The sequence below is a fragment of the Paralichthys olivaceus genome, chromosome 8 (genome assembly GCF_024713975.1).
Source record: "Paralichthys olivaceus isolate ysfri-2021 chromosome 8, ASM2471397v2, whole genome shotgun sequence".
Taxonomy (NCBI): Eukaryota; Metazoa; Chordata; class Actinopteri; order Pleuronectiformes; family Paralichthyidae; genus Paralichthys; species Paralichthys olivaceus.
Window position 1 is genome coordinate 14016300 of NC_091100.1, and position 16988 is coordinate 14033287.

Consider the following 16988-nt stretch of genomic DNA (forward strand, 5'->3'; position numbering starts at 1 on the left):
ATACAGTTACATTTTATCTATGAAAAATAAAATCAATTGGAAAATTGTATTTAAATTCAACAGGTGATTGTGTAAATAGATGTAGGTCCCCACCACACACACACACACACACGCACACACACTGTCTGAAGCAGTGGCTCCACCCCCGGCGATGCTCCCAACTGAATTTCGAACATCACACCACTGCTGTAGCCCCGCCCTTCTCTCGACCTCATAGAAAATGGTCAGACGTGTGTCCGCCGTCATCACACAGCTGCGCGGCATCACTTTGCGCCCTACGTCTGAACCAGAGGCTGTTATTACGCACAGAGACCCGCCGCTCTCTCTCTGTGTCTCACACACACACACACACACACACACCACCAGCCTTTGACTTGAGCTGTCCCAGAAGGACACAGAGGGAGGACAGGACATGTTGGGGATGTGGAGGAGACTCGTAGGACTGTCCACATGTTGCTGTGTGCTGATGCTGATTCATTGTTCGCCTCAAGCAGGTAAGACAGAACCTCTTTTACGCACAGGATGCTCCAGACTGAGTTATTGTAGTTGAACTGAATAAAATCAAACTTTTCCAGCTTACATTCTTCAATAGGAGTAACTGATTCGTTTTGGCTTTATATTGATTTTATTGTGCGTTTTATATATTTCAAGTTTCCATAGAGCTATTGCGCGTAAAATTTCGGGAAGATGAATCCTGTGCGATTTGGTCTTTTTTTTTTTTTTTTACTTTACTTTAAATTTCGATGTAAATTTAACACTGTCATCAATATAATCGATACAGATGACAGTCTCGTCACGAATGAATGGAATTTACGCACTACGCCTTGATTGGTTCGTTTCGCTCCAGAATGCGTCAGAGCTGCCAGTCGTGTTCGACCCGGTTTCAAGTGTCAGAGGAATAAATGAGAAAGCGGTTGTCAAAGAGATGGGTGCGGTCGTTGTTCTGGCATCCTCCCTGCTGCAGGCTGGAGTCTGAGGGATGCTGGAAAATCTGCATTTTCTTCTTGTAGTTGCACACAAATGTGTGTGTTTTATGATGTGTGTGTGTGTGTGTGTGTGTGCACCCACTTCCCTTATCATCTTATCCACTGGACAGTAATGCCACACATACAGTAGCTGTAGACATCATGCCAGAGGATTTTACTGGAGTAAATTGGATAATAGATATTTTATGTGTCATGTCATTCTAACATTCTACACATATTCCTTACATGCTAAAGCAGTGGGGGAAAAGCCTAATTTCTGCAGCACTTTTTGAAACAGAAGTTACAGTGTGCTATACTGTGATAAACGATACGAGATTACATCTATGACATATAGAAAACCATATAACATACAATAAAATATTTACACCGTATTGTAGGAAATGAAAGATTACATGAACTGAGAAACATCAGTTAGCCACTAAAGTCCTGCGTTTTTGCCAGAAATGAGCCAATTATTTTTAAAACCAAAAAAAGTGTAAGGAGTGAACCTACTGCCCTTTAAGGCCAACAATGTGCTGAGAATTCACCTGGCTGCAGACCTGTTCTGCCAGCTGCTCGACTAATCCCCCAATAATCTTAACTCTCCTCCAAGAGATTTACTGATTAAAGCAAGACTTTGTTGTGCTCACTTCCAGTCATAAGATTTACTGTAGTATGCATGTGTGAATGTTTGTGTGGGTGAGGGAAATATCCATGTGTGTGTTCTCTCTCTCTTTAGGTCAGGCTCTGCTGTGTTTAGTTCACTTTGTGTTTAGCAGACTCGGAAATGAGGCAGAGCTGGAAAGAGGAGGAGGGAAAAATAGATGGAGATTTTTAGAATGGTGACTCATGAAGACAAACATTGGAGTTTCACCTGTCAATCATTTAGAAATACCTCTGTGACATCACTCAGTAGGCAATCACTATATCAATTAATCAATCACACTTTATTTGTATAGCTCATATTTACTTTATATTTGCTCTTAACCCTCGAGTAGAGCGAGAAGAAAAATATATTTGAAATCAGAAAGCACCGTTTAAAACAATTTTCAAGCAAATAATAGATATTAAAAGAGTAGAATAAAAGAGGTACAGATTAAAACAAATATAAATATAAATCTCTACAAAAACAAGTTAAAGTTAAAAATTAGAGCAGAATAAAATACAATGATGGTATGACCTTGTAAAATAGTTTAATAATAATTATGGCTTGAATTTATATAGCACCTTTCACGGGACCCAAGCACGCTTAGTAAAAGACACTTTAAGTGAAACTCACAGAGGAAATGTGCAGCGGCTTGCTGGTATCTGGTATTTCATTTCAAGTGATGCACTAACCACAAAGTAAGAGGGTTCGACATGTTTTTGGAATGTGAGAATCAGATATAATGCTGCACAGCAGTATTATTTATTACCCAGTGATGACAATGAACTCTGCTCAGTCTGATTACTGAAGCAGCATAAACCCAGATCTGAAGCAGAAGGAAATTGCTGTTGGTCTTATGATGCACATGCATTCTGGTTATTTATTAACTGCTGGATGTTTGAGTCAATATACACACCTCTTTGTGAGGACTAGTCAGGTGTGTCTGCATGTGTGTTGCATGCATGGGCCATAAAAAAGACCAGGAATGCATTGTTAGCAAGCAAAGTCACATGTTGCCACAAATGAGCATCGTTGTCATGCAGCGCTGTGAGGACTGACTGAATCTTACAGCTGTCTGTTGTATGGGTTTGAGGTGGTTGCTGCTATTCCAGTGACCTTATTTGACCAGGTTTCCGGGTGTCAGATGCAACTGTGGGTATAACTATTATCAGATTCACTTTCACTACAGGAGCAAATGATGCTCTCTCTGTCTGAGATATGTTAGCCTGCTGTTTGTGGCATGTCTGCAGGTGAAAGTACCACTATCATGTTGATTTTCATTTTTCCTATGACGCAATAGCGGCTGCTTTCTAACTTTCTCAACTGTAACTGTCACTTGTGTTTTTCGATATGGAAAGATGTGGCTGTGGTTTAGGTGACCCCTCTCAATGCCCATATTAGCTGCTCAAGCCAAAAATGTGTTCAATTAGAAAAAAGTTAAATGGATTTATGAATGACCTATGTAGTTCTGCTTGTTTCCAAGGAAAGTGAGGTCGACTTCAATAGCCAATCTAATCCTTCACTTTTCTCTACTGAAAAAAATTCTACGTCCTCCTCTCACTGAACAGTATTCTTCACAGTCTAGTGACTTACAGTGGAAGCACTAGGAAAGATTAGTGGTGGAAAAGGAAAACATCGGCCACTACGGTTTATAGTTTCCACGAGGTTAGAAGAGTCTGAAGGCCAGGGAGGTTGAGCATTCAACCTACTTTTCTGCTCCTGCTCCACTGAGTGTAATAAATGCACGATTCTTAATAAAGATTAAAAAATGAGTAAGAGCTGCAGAGAAACTCTTTTAAATTTCATTGATAACTTGTCACACACACTTGTCAAATCTTCAAAGGCAGCTGGGCTGGACTTAAGAGAGCTTGTTCCAGGAAGCCCCCGGTGATGAGGGGCTGGTGTGAGGGTTTATGTGCCATGAGTTTGTGGGTTATATGCAGAAACCATCTCAAGTTCAGTAGCACTTCCTTTATCAGTTTAACACCACATTGGCTTAATGCTGCCAAGAATATGAGTAATGGTCAACGTTTCACTTCTCTTATTTAACATTTTCAAGGGCGGAGGGTGTTCACTAGGGTTGCAAAATTCCAGGAAGTTTCAAAGTTGCAAACTTTGAAAAATGGGAATTAACGGGAATAAATCTGAAATTTACAAAATAGGAGGTTGGCCCTCAACAGGGAACTTAAATATAGTTGGGGAAAATATATTTTAGCATAATCTTGGCGAAAACAACCAGATTTACTTCACGTGCACTCCTCAACCACATGCACACAGCACACTGCTTACTGCAGGGCTATTGAGGCCACACCCCCTACATGCACTGTGCATTCCTCCATCACATGCACATCTGATTTCAAGACTATTGAAGCCACACATTTGAGCCCAAGGACTATCTGAAGTCAAGTAAGTTTTGATAATATTATGGGGTAAATATATTTGATCTATAATAGTATTGATGTTTAACTTGGAAATATTAAATAAAAATAGGTGCTAAATGTCAGCAATTTTTCATTTCATTGACCATTTAAGAGGCTAGCTTATTATGGTGGCTACATTTAGCTACCTCAAATGTGATGCTGTTTCTTCAGACTCCTGCAAGATGGTTTTCTGTAACCATTCATTCATCAATTGTCAAATATTTTGAAGACCATTCCAGTTGTTTAGCAAAATATATTTCTGTTGAAATGTCAGGTTTTTTAATTGTATTATTTTGCATGGATGTCTGCTTATGACAAAACAAAAATATTTACATTTATATTTGGATATGATCCAGTTTGTTTAAATTACCCCCAATTACAGTTCATTCCCATAAATTCCCAATAATTCCCATAAATTCCCATAATTCTCATGGAAAGTTTCCAATTTGGAATATTTCCAAAATTCCCCACCTTAACTTCCCATGGAAAGTTTCGGGAAATTTACTGGAAATGTTCCGCTCCTTTGCAACCCTAGTGTTCACTCTTGAGGGGCCCAGTGTTGTAAAGCATCCTCTAATTGTTTTGCAATCTCCTCACACCCATCACTTTGTCTTAATCTACCAGGTGTATTCTGTCCACATTTTTGAACTGTCCTGGCTCATTGACACACTGAGGCTGACAGACTTCCTTGTGTTTAGAGTTGCTGCGTCACTGTGGTGATGCTGTTATGAGGAACGTCACTCTGGGACCAATCAGGAACTGGTGGTGTGATTGTTCAACTCCTCCCCTGCCCTATTGTCTTAAAGTGATAGTCTGACGTCCCAAGCCACAGCCTCTCGGCCACAGGAGAGCCATGACAGTGCAGAGGTGATGGGGGAGGACACACACACACACTGTGGATGGCCTGTGACACTTTCACATGTTCCTTGATGTCGATGCCCTCTTTCCTTTGACTGGAGGGTTCACTGAGGTGTGATCATCTCAGGGGGAAGACCTCAGAGCCCAAAATAAACCTGGGTCAATTCACAGTTGTATGACTTCAAACTCAAACGAGTGAAGCTGTTGACATCTGCGATATAAAAGGTATGTGAGGCCTGCACACCTGCAGTGTGTCACACCAGGATAACACCTGAACACTGAGCAGTGTTGTTATCATCATATGGTGATTCTTCTGAGTTTGGCAAAGAGTAATAGGTGTGGTTTTCACACTGTCACTTATCCGAACGTCAGTGACCTTCGATTTTTTTGTCCTATGTATAATTTCCAGTTAAACATTAACCTCTCAGGAAATCTTTTCTTCTGCATGTGTTGATACAAGCTCACGTTACCGCAAGGTGCTCACAAGCAGAAAAATGTAAATGGAGCAGTCAGACGCTGTTAAGGTCAGCAGCGTCTTGTGATATTGAATGTAAAAGAAGGTGTTGGTGTCACACTGCATGAACTTGTGTTCCTTTTATCCTTCATCACAGATGCAGCGGTCGCATGCAGCGCCACTCAGTTTAGCTGTGGGAATGGGAGGTGCATCACCAACAGGTGGATCTGTGATGGGACGGACGACTGTGGAGACGCAACTGATGAACTACCTGCAGCCTGCGGTGTGTTTTGTGTTTTATCTTATATGTGGGAATTAGGATTTTTACATTTATTATTAATAAACATCTTTTAATACAAGATGTGAGAAAAAAGTGAAAAAAAATCTTCAAATATCTTGTTTTATCCAATCAACTATATTTAGTTTAGCATCATATATGAAAAGATAAAAATCAAATCTGCACATTTGACACTTTATTTTTAGATATTTGCTAAAAAAAAAAAATAATTCTTCAACCTCTTTTGTTATTGACTATTAAGATAGTAATTAAGAATAGAGTGTATATTTTAACCAAAATTAAGATTGATTGAAGAAATTACACAAATAGAAAACTGCACTGTTTGACCTGCTGACCTGCTGCAATATCAGAAATGCATTAATAAAGCTACTACAGAGCAGTCGTTAGTTTTACATGATACTACACTATAGTCAGAGGCCTTATCTGATGTTGTATGTTAATACATGCACATTTATTTTTTTTTTCTTCATATGTTTTGTTTCTGTCTGCAGCAAATAAAACCTGTCGGGAGTCAGAGTACAGCTGTGGCCTCCCCATGAACCAGTGTGTCCAAAGAAGCTGGCACTGCGACGGCAAAGAGGACTGTGACAACGGAGCTGACGAGAGAAACTGCAGTACGTTGAACTGACCAGTGTTTTATTGACCAATAAAGCAGAGTTTATTCAATTTCTCAATAACAATGAATGACAATTAAACATCACAAGCAGCGACTGATAATTAAAAGACATACAGGATTACAAAACAAACTAGTTATAAAACATTTACGTAGATAGATAGATAGATACATAGATAGATGGTGGTATTTATGCTGATTTATTGTTATTTTATCTAAATCTGGCATTTAGAAACAAACACAATGTCTTGATAATACATTAACTCCTCTCTTCTCCTGTCTCTGATTCACCACAGCGGCCAAACAGTGCAAAGCTGAAGAATTCCGTTGTGCCAATGGCCAGTGTATATCCAGCACCTTTGTCTGTGACAGCGACATCGACTGCTCAGACGGCTCAGATGAGGCCTCCTGCCCTAAGCCCTCCTGCAGCTCTCGCACCTTCCAGTGCAACAACTCGGTGTGCGTGCCGGCCATGTGGCGTTGTGATGGAGACAAGGACTGTGCGGACGGGTCTGACGAGTGGCCAGAGAACTGTGCAGATAAGAAGCCGGACAAGCCGGCGAAGCGCTGCGGCCTCCACGAGTTTGAGTGCGCAGATGGGGAGTGTATCCACAGCAGCTGGAGGTGTGACGGAGGCCTGGAATGCATCGATCATTCGGATGAGGCCAACTGCAGTAAGTTGGCTTCCTTGCCTTCCATCATCGTCTCTTTGCTTAGTAGCCCATCCATGCTTTAACATACATACTATCATAACATCTGTCAAGAAGATCCTCATTTCATATTAGCCATGATTTTGCCTCTCACTCTCTCTCTGTCTCTTTTTCTCTCTGTCACCCATTTGTCCTCTTTTTCTAGGTCGTCCCACTTGTCGTCCCGATGAGTTCCAGTGTAACGACGGCACCTGTATCCACGGCATCCGGCAGTGTGACAAAGTGCCCGACTGCAGGGACCTCAGCGATGAGATTGGCTGCCACATAGGTGACTCTCACAGAAATCCGGCTGATTTTCATCTTAAAGGTCTTAAAGGTTAAATTCACACCCGCCTCTCTTTCTATCCACAGAAAATCCATGCGAAGGCCCGACCCAGTTTAAATGCAGCAGCGGGGAGTGTATCGGCATGGAAAAGGTGTGTGACCAACAGAGAGACTGCAGGGACTGGTCTGATGAACCTGTCAAAGAGTGTGGTAAGTGAAGCCTTATGTAATCATCCACCCAAAAAAGGCAAAAAACATCCGTTTATAGCATGTAGATTAGAGTTTGTACATTCCTCTGCTGCGCTGGGAAAAAAGTGAAACCACATCACAGTGTGGAAAATATATTTAAGACTAGTGAACCCAGCAGGATCACTGGCCTAGATAGTTTGTGGTCAGTGTGAGTTACCATTAGGAAAACGGTTGTCATGAGTATCATTTGTATTCCCCGTGTGTCTGCGTCTCCACAGGCAACAACGAGTGTTTGACAGGAAATGGCGGCTGCTCCCATCACTGCAATGATCTGAAGGTTGGCCACAACTGCTCGTGTCCACCTGGATACATCCTGAAGATGGACAAGAAAAGCTGCGAAGGTGAGAGGAGGGAGTCGAGGACTGACAGAACTTTCAACTTTTGAAAGTCCATCTTATAAGCAGGCTGTAGTCACCTTTGGTTCCAGGACATGTAATTTAGGCAGTGGTGGAGGAAGTAACTCATTCTATTGTAATGTTTGTAAAAGTACAATTAAATAGACAAACATGTACTCAAGTAAAAGTAAAAGAATCATATTAACTTTTCTACCTGTGTAAAAGTACCTATTTCTAAATATAAATAAAGTAGTAAAAAACCTGTGTTTACTGCAGGTTCATTTGACCCAGGAGGGATTGCTGATTGTATCCATTCCCATTGCAGACAGAAGCCCGATGTTAAACAAAAAGGGGCTTAAATATATGTACTTTTTTACACCCTGCCAATAAATTTAGCAAACATTATTAGCAACATAGTCACATCAACTGCTGATGTAGCTGTAGCGCCCTTAGCCTCACTAGACGGCTGGCCACACCGTGCTCTGTGCCGCCTGAGTCGCTCGTCCTTCCTGGCTCGCCACCGAACCTCCACGGGTTCGGAACCGGATCAAGTCTTAATACGGCAATAAAAAAAAAACAATCGGAGTTTCTCTCAATGGTCTCACACGGTGAAACAGCTCCTCTTATTCAACATAACGCACAATAGTCGTTCCAATACTCGTCAGCTCACTCACTAAAAGGGCTCTCTCTTGTCAACGTCTCGGGTCAAAGGGCACTCGTACTCTTGACCATGACAATGCATAAAGCTGATGCGCCACCTTGTGGTGGGGCGTGGTAAAACTCTTAAATTACATAAATAGGTTTAATACCCATGTGGGTTACATGACTATGGGTTTTCCTCCTGACTTTATGTATGTCCACCTGCAGACATTAACGAATGTGCCGAACCGGACACGTGCAGCCAGATCTGCATCAACCTGCCCGGCAGCTACAAGTGTGACTGCCAAGACGGCTATGAGATCGACCCTGCGACCAAGACATGCAAAGCTGAATCTGGTAAGGTTTGAAAGACAGCTTGTCTCTCCTCAAAATGTTCTCCTCTTTGGATTCATAGTCTTGTGTTAAAACTCTTTTCTTCTGTGTCCTCTAGGCACCGTACCTACGCTGTACTTCACCAACAGACACGAGGTGAGGAAGATGACGGTGGACCGCAGTGAGTACGTGAGTCTGATCCCACAGCTGAAACTTGCCGTGGCTCTGGACATGGATATGCCAAACAAGATAATCTTCTGGTCTGACCTGGCCCTGAAGAAAATCTACAGGTAAGAACACCTGAGGCCTTATTTCTTTTTAATTTTCCCCTCCGTCGTGTAATTAGACCTAGCAGTGCTAACTAAACGCGGAGACACTCGTATATACTGTAGCTGCAATTGTTGTTGGTGTTTCTGGCACATGCTCATTACACAAAACAACAGAGGGTATTAAGTAAGCTCTGACCTCGTTGTTTCCCAAACACTGTTTTAAACCTGCATCTCATTCCTGACAGCTCCAAGCTCGAGGTGGCCAGTAACTCCTCTTACCACACTGAAGTAATTGGCAGTGGAATTGAGGCCCCAGAAGGAATCGCAGTGGACTGGATCCATGGAAACATCTACTGGACCGACAACATATTGAAAACTATCTCTGTGGCAACGACTGACGGCAACAAGAGGAAGACGCTCATCACAGAAAACCTGGAAAAGCCAAGAGCCATCACCGTGGACCCGGTGAATAAGTAAGTGAAAGTTTGAAACAGGTTGTAGAACAGTAATCGTATATATCTCAACTTAGATGAATTGCTAAATGTTAAAAAAAAATTCTTCCCCTTAGTAAAATTTGTGTTGTGTTGTTTCCTCTTTAGTTTTATGTACTGGACAGACTGGGGTGAGGAAGCTAAAATAGAAAAGAGTGGATTGAATGGAGCAAATCGTGTTGCCTTGGTGACACAGAACATTGTGTGGCCCAATGGCCTCACCCTTGGTAAGCAGAAAACCAAGAATTTCCATCCAAACCGTACGAAGATCACACCGCCTTGATAACTGATCAAATGTCTGTGTGTTTGACGCTCTCTCTGGACAGACATGGTTAACCAGCGACTGTACTGGGTGGACTCCAAGATGCACACGCTCTCCAGCATCGACGTGAATGGAGGGACACGGCACAGTCTCATTTTCGACGTGGACAAGCTCTCCCACCCCCTGTCCCTCACTGTGTTTGAGGTTAGCAATGAAACAAATGTATCCACAGATGGAAATGTAGCCACTGAAGGTCAAAGGTGTCACGTCTGATACATTGAAGCACTTTATAGATACAAACACGGGAAAATGTCCACACTATTGGGTTTCAGACATTCTTTAGATTTTGCCTTTCACTTATGAGGAATCTAGCAGGGGATTGTCAAGGTCAGATACGTTCACAACAAAAGGCAAATGTCCGGAACATTCAGGCGAGGGGTGGCATCTGGTTAGAGTATGTAGAAGGCAGGACATAACGTAGAAATTCCAGTGCGGAAATCAAATGACGAACATTTTAAAAGGGTGCTGGAAGCAGCTGATTCAGACATTTGCGTTCTCCCATTCACCTCCTCTGGATAATTTCAAGAGAAAGTCTGGAGTTCAGTGGATGTCTGAAAGCACAGTATTATGCAAATGTTTTCAAATGTATTTACCACACTAATTCAAACCAGTCACTCAGTAATCTAATTCATATGCAGGTGTCAGGCTGAAATGTTTATAGTTGGAAGCCAGAGCTTAATCTACTGTGGTTATTCTTCTCCAATAAGTCTTGATAATGAACTTTGTGTTTCAGTGCAAATGTACCAGAATTACTCAATTTGTATTTCTTTCCTTTTAAACAGGAGAAAGTGTTTTGGACGGACATGGGCAATGGCGCAGTTTTTAGCGCCAACCGTCTGACAGGGAAGGATATCACCGAGCTGGCAATTGACCTGGACCAACCAGAGGACATTGTACTCTACCACAACCTCAAGCAGCCCAACGGTACAGACACATCCCTCCATCTCAAAGTTATAACAAACAACAGCCTCTTAAGGCCATGTAAAGTTTTTTAATGCTTATTGTTGCCATTCTTCTGTCGTGAAGGTACTAACTGGTGCAGAGAGAGCAACAGAATGAATGGAGGGTGTGAGTTTCTGTGTCTCCCTGCTCCTCTGATCAACCAGCACTCTCCGAAGTACACTTGTGCCTGTCCTGACCACATGACTCTGGGACCTGACATGAGGACATGTGTGGCAGGTGAAAATCCCCCTGTGCACGGCCCTGCATATGATCTGGAAATGAACAGAACCTCTATAGTAACCCATTTACCTTTTTGTTTCTCAGCAGGATCTGTTGCCCCTCCTGTCAAAACCAGAAGTGACGCTCCGCTCACACCCAAAGTTCCCACCAAGCCGACTACACCCAGGCAGCCCATCCCTACCTCTACAACCACAACTACAACCAGTGCGACTGAAAAACTCACATCTACCTCATCCATCCAGCCTGTCGCCACTGCTCAAGGTACAGAAACTAGTCCTGTCTGTGGCCAATGAAAGAATCAATGAAAGTGTTTGAATTAAGGTTCCACTGTATGTGATCCCTTACATAATAAACTAGAACAGCACTCATTAAGCTGCACCCAATTTAATTGATCTCTTCCCTGAATGTGCCTGATTTATTTCCATCAAGGTTAATGAATTATCCCCTTAGAAAATGTTGAAAAATGGAATGGGTTCTTTCTTGACCTACACAGCATCCTTCCTCCAAGCTTCATGGTAATCCATCCAGTAGCTGTGTGTAATCCTGATAAATAACTAACAAAAACCTACTATGAATTGAGTTGTTAGAGGAAAACAACACATATTCACTTTCTTGCCAATAGTTCAATGCCAATCGCATGTCCCTAAATATTAAGCTATAGCTTAGCATAAAGACTGGAAATAAACACTGAAGTTCCACGGAGCAAATGGCTGCAAGCCGGAATCGAATCTGAGCCGCTGCAGAGGCCTGAAGCCTCGGTATGGGGCACCGGCTCTACCAAGTGAGCGATATAGTGCCCTGTGCACTTGAATTTTTTAAATAATGGGAGATGGCACTAAAACACACCCATGATCAGCAATGAGACTAAGTACAACCTTTTAAACAATGCGCCTGACGCACTGACATTTTTTTTCCGGCATTACGCAAAAGTGGTTTTGGACACACCCTAAAAGCACCTTCGTCATTGCTATGGACCATGTGCATAGATTGTTGAAATAGAGCGTATAGTGTTTATTACCCACACAAACCAAATGTTGAAAAAGACGAGTTGTGCTGGGAGACACACTGTCCTTTGTGGTCTGGTACAATGACTTTCTTAAGTCTCCTTTGCTTGTTAAGCTAAGCTCATCTCTTACAGTATTTACCACAAAAACACACAAGAGTGACACTGATCTTATCTAACTTTATTTGTATAAAGACAAGACGATTTATATAATGGAAAGATTGGATTCTTTGTTTTTCCAGGTAACAAATTGGCAGCTGTGCCTGAAGAAGCCGATCCATCCCACCCTATTGCTCTGTACATCGTGCTGCCAATAAGTAAGTTCCACATTTCAGCCCTCTGTGTCAAAGACTCTGAAGAGTCACACATACAGTCTGAGTGACCTGTAACCCTTCTCCTGCTCTGCAGTGGTCATGTCCCTGCTGGTCTTTGGAGCAGTGTTGTTATGGAGACACTGGCGTCTGAAGAACACCAACACCATCCACTTTGACAATCCAGTGTACCAGAAAACCACAGAGGACGAGTTGCACATCTGCAGGAACAGCTCCGACGGCTACGTTTATCCTCAGGTATCTTCACTTCAATGCCACTTGAAATAGATAAATCAAAGGATGTAGTTTTATACTGTATATTTTGTTTTATTTCTTTATTCAAGAGTAATGCTCTTGAGTCTAATGCTTTGACTCCAAACCCTCTGCTTATGCTCAAATAGCCCCTGCTTGTGCTTAAACTGTGCACTTGCACTCAGATATTTTGTTGCTTGGACAGATTCCCTGCGCTCCAGCTTCGGCTCGTCTACTCGCGCTTAATGCTTTCAAACTGAAGACCACTCTCTTGAATAAAGACAGGAAAAAAAACACCTAGTTTTACAGTTTTAATTATACAGTGTTTCTTTTTTTTTCTACAGAGACAAATGCTGAGCATGGAGGACATGGATGTTGCTTGACCCAAAGATAAAGAAGACACTAGCTTTGTTTGAGGTGACGTTTTTCTTTTCCTGATGCAAACATGAAGCCATTTCTTCTCCTACTGCTGCCTACCAGCTGCCTCCTTCTCCTCCCCCAGTGACCTCATTTAGTGGCTTATGTTTCTGACCTCAGCACTGTGCCGTCCAAGTCGGATGAATGAACTTAAAAAAACAAAACAAAAAAATGTTTTATGGCAAAATAGAGTATAACCACCAGAAGCCATTTCGTCAGACCACTAAATGGTTTCAAAATGAAGGACTAATGCACGCTTTGAGAAGAAGAAGCATCGTGTTGCATGAGGTGTAGATGAACGCTCGCTTTACGGCAAACACATCACCTTAGTATGTTGCTCACCTAAATGCACATGGATCAAAATCTTTTTTCAATGAGTTTAACTTGAAAAACTTGACCTTTACTGTCCAAACACGCATGTGTGCCTTCCATCCACAATCTGGATGTACACACAGTAAATGCCTTACTCACCCCACTTCCTCTCAAACCTGTTTCTGTGGTAGTTGATGTTTGAGTGCTTTAACCCCAGGCAGTGACGGCCTCCATTACAAACATATTGTGGCCTTCTCTTTTCCTGGATACAGCTTCGCACATTTAGTATCAGAGGCATTTTTCTACTATCACCTATTATAGTAACTTCACATCTGAATCAGTGCTTGTTTGTTGTCTTTCTCTGAGTGAAGCATCTGTACATGAAGAGTCACAGATGGTTTATTTTGTAAATGGAAAAGCTGCTGAGTTTTTTGAAGTCAACCAAAATGAAGTAAATGTTCTTTTTTTTCTTTTTTTAAATGAAGATAGTTAAAGTAAAAGAAATGATTGTACTGTAAGTGATGGCCTATCGTAACACTGTAAATAATGTCTGTAAATATTTGGTTTACTCTGGTGTTGCCTTTTTACGTTTGTAAATTTTAATCAAGAAATATTGTACATATGTGTAAGATTCTTTAATTTATTTATGGAATATGAGAGAAGGTTTTTTTTTTTGGTTGTTGTTGTCTGGCTGTAAATACATTACATACTATATATTAGCACCAGCCACAGTGACGTGATTTGGTTACATCTCAGCCAGATTAAACTTGTTTTAAATTATGCCTGCTCCGTCTCGTGTGCGCCACATCTTGTATGAGTCAGTGCTGTGGGGCAGTGACTATCGTTTGTAACTGTTACAGAGAAACACTGAAGAAACTCTCTTTGTTCCTTAAATCTCATAATTTATTTTTGCTTCTGCCTTTCTGTTAAGATGCATTTTCATATATACAGTCTTCAAAGGATGATGTACAGTATAAGTACAAGTATATTCATGCACAACAGCCTGCACATCACTATTTTCATGTTTATTTGTGTTGGTCTTTTTTTAAATAAAAGAAAAATAGTTTCTCACGTTCATGTTTGGGGGTTTTATAATTTGGAAAGGTTTTTATCATGACTGAGATAAACTTGAACCTGTGGTGTGTTTTCATGCCACACACTGGCTTTAAGCAAGTTGTGAGTGTGTTGTGTTCACACTGGAAAATGACAAAATAAAGTGTTATGGTCAGTATGCAGATGAAAAATCTTTGTGGTGAATAGCTCCAGTTTAACTGACACCTGGTGTTATTGTGTCTTATCATGTTAATACTAGAACTGCAGTCAGTAGAGCCCAGCCCTCTGACAAGTCCCCTTATATTAAAACAAGCTTGACTAAGGTTACTCAGCTACACAATAATGGCAGTTACAGGTGTCTTATATATATATATATCTTATACAGGTGGCCTATGAAACCAGAATTAAATGTACTAAATCCAGATTTTCACTAGCATCTGCATGAAATTACTCAGAGTCATCAATCATCTATACCAACCCCCTATCTATCTGATTTTTCCCTTCAGGAGTAACACAAAAGAGTTCATGAGAAATAAATGAAAAATTTGAGCTATCTCACAAAGTTAAAGAAAGTGAAAAAGAAATTCTTAGATCTTATTATTGATACAGATCCATTCCACCCAGTAGTTTTTGTGTAATCCTGGTAACAAACACATGCAATGAAAACATCTTTGACAACCTCTCCTGTTTATTCTCAGACTGAGTACAATCGATGTCCATGAAACCTGCTTATGTTTCTGTTGCCTGGAAACCATGTTGCTCTACCACAGCTGCATCTACATCACAATACGAACCTACACACAGAGTGGATGAGTGTTTAAACAAAGGAAGTTGAAGCGAATAAAGCTATGTTCTCTACCATTCCTTATGACATTCAGACATTATGATATATGGGTCAGTGTTGGCAGTAAATGATGGATGATGTGCATGCTAAATTAAGCGATTTATAGAGAAGTACCTAGAATGATTCTGCAAATCAAATTGGTACTGAAACGTGACGTGGTGCTTTTCCGTCTGAAAGTGGCTTTTAAATTTGAAAAAGATGTCTCAATTTTCTTTGTATCTGCATTTTATGTATATGCATTCATATTAAATTGAGGGTTATCAATCCATGTTAGGTTGTGAGAGTAACGCTGTTTGGCCTGACAGACCCATAAAACAAACAACCAGCAAACATCTTCAGTAACCTAATAAACCCTCATCCATAATTCACGTTCAATAATGGATCCTGTCTGTTAAAGGGAAGCCCCGGCAGAGCTGCGTCTGCTGCAGCGCACCAGAGCGCAGTGGGGCTGGATAAAGAGGAAGCAGAGGAAATGTCATTAATCAGCAAGATACAGACCTCCTAACAAAAAGGGAAGCCATCTGCTGGTCTGATAGGAAGGAAAGCTGCTGAGTCACTGAAACCATTTGTTGAGTGATAATAGAAAAAAAAAACAACCATGCATGACACAGAGACCACCTTCAAAAAGCTCAACTCTGATATCTCAAAGTGAATGTGGAGGAGTTGCATTCGTGTCATTCACATATGTCGAAAAATCCAACTTGGGTGTGTATTGAGATCACTTATGAACTAGCAGCAATTCTTTAGAATAGTGCACAGAGAATACAAGCACCTTTCTTTTTATCTAGCAGCAGAGATATCTTCTAAGCTGTGATTTGCTTTACCACTTGCACCAAATGAAAGTTAACAGGAGGCACTGATACATCTGTGTGATCGTGCCATTGAGGACATTTTGGCCAGTCCTCCCTTTTTAAGGGTAAAGACTTACTTTTTGTGTTAAGGTTAGATTTAGGTTCAGGTTAAGGTTAAACAGTTAGTTGTGATTGTTTACGTTAGGGTAAGGGGCTGGGGATGCATTATGCCAATTGTATTAAGCTAATGAATGTCCTCACTAAGACATCATTTTGGTAAAGGCCTTCTTGGACTCGTACCACTTCTTGGTGGACCAACACTTTCACTCAGCATTGACCGCCGCATAGAAGTGTGTGTGTTTGTGTAAGATCAGGAACTTCCTGTCGTGCACCGTCACCTTATTTGAACTGGAAACTGTGGCATGTTGCCTGTCAGGAACTGGGTTTCACATTCCAGTAAGGAAGACTCCACACCCAACAGAGTCATCGTATCTGACGAAAGCAAAATGTCACCATTGGCTTTGTTAATTTACTTAACTTACCAATGTGTTTGACAAGAGGATAAAACTATGATTTCCACTGCCAGTGGAGCAAGTTGGATATCGTATGTTGCCATCACTATAGCAGCATCATTGTTGAGACTTGGCTCTACTTAACATGTTAGCCTGGGTATCACTGTGTGGTAATATGCTTAGCCCATGAGGCAACAGTCAAATACACCTGAGGCTCAGGTGACAAGTGACACCTGCCTCCAGCTATGCTCTGTCAACCACATCCTCTCCTCATCACTATTGACACAGCGTCGCCATCCTCTATTGGCCCGCTGGTACCCAAAGGGTGGAGCTGCATCTCACACCACCGACTCGTAAGCAAATGGGAGTGTCCTCGAAAAAATCGACAGCGGGAGAGGAGTGGAAGTGGAGGAGGGTGGATGGAAGATAGATGTTATGTCCTGAT

General features: G+C 41.5%; 1 protein-coding gene across 2 annotated transcripts; it reads left to right on the plus strand.

Annotated features, from left to right (window-relative positions):
• Positions 1-236: 236 nt before the first annotated feature.
• ldlrb (low density lipoprotein receptor b) lies at positions 237-14414 on the plus strand. Of its 2 annotated transcripts, none has more exons than XM_020084326.2 (18): positions 237-494; positions 5501-5626; positions 6133-6255; positions 6551-6928; positions 7110-7232; positions 7316-7438; positions 7696-7818; positions 8680-8808; positions 8903-9074; positions 9299-9526; positions 9653-9771; positions 9871-10010; positions 10649-10790; positions 10893-11045; positions 11133-11309; positions 12294-12368; positions 12460-12620; positions 12959-14414. In XM_020084326.2, exons 1-18 carry the CDS (start codon positions 413-415, stop codon positions 12995-12997), a joined length of 2613 nt encoding a protein of 870 aa, XP_019939885.1. In that variant the 5' UTR covers positions 237-412; the 3' UTR covers positions 12998-14414. The 2 variants fall into 2 exon arrangements, with proteins under 2 accessions (XP_019939885.1, XP_019939886.1); XM_020084327.2 differs by having other exon boundaries at positions 242-494; positions 11136-11309.
• The last annotated feature ends 2574 nt before the right edge of the window (positions 14415-16988 follow it).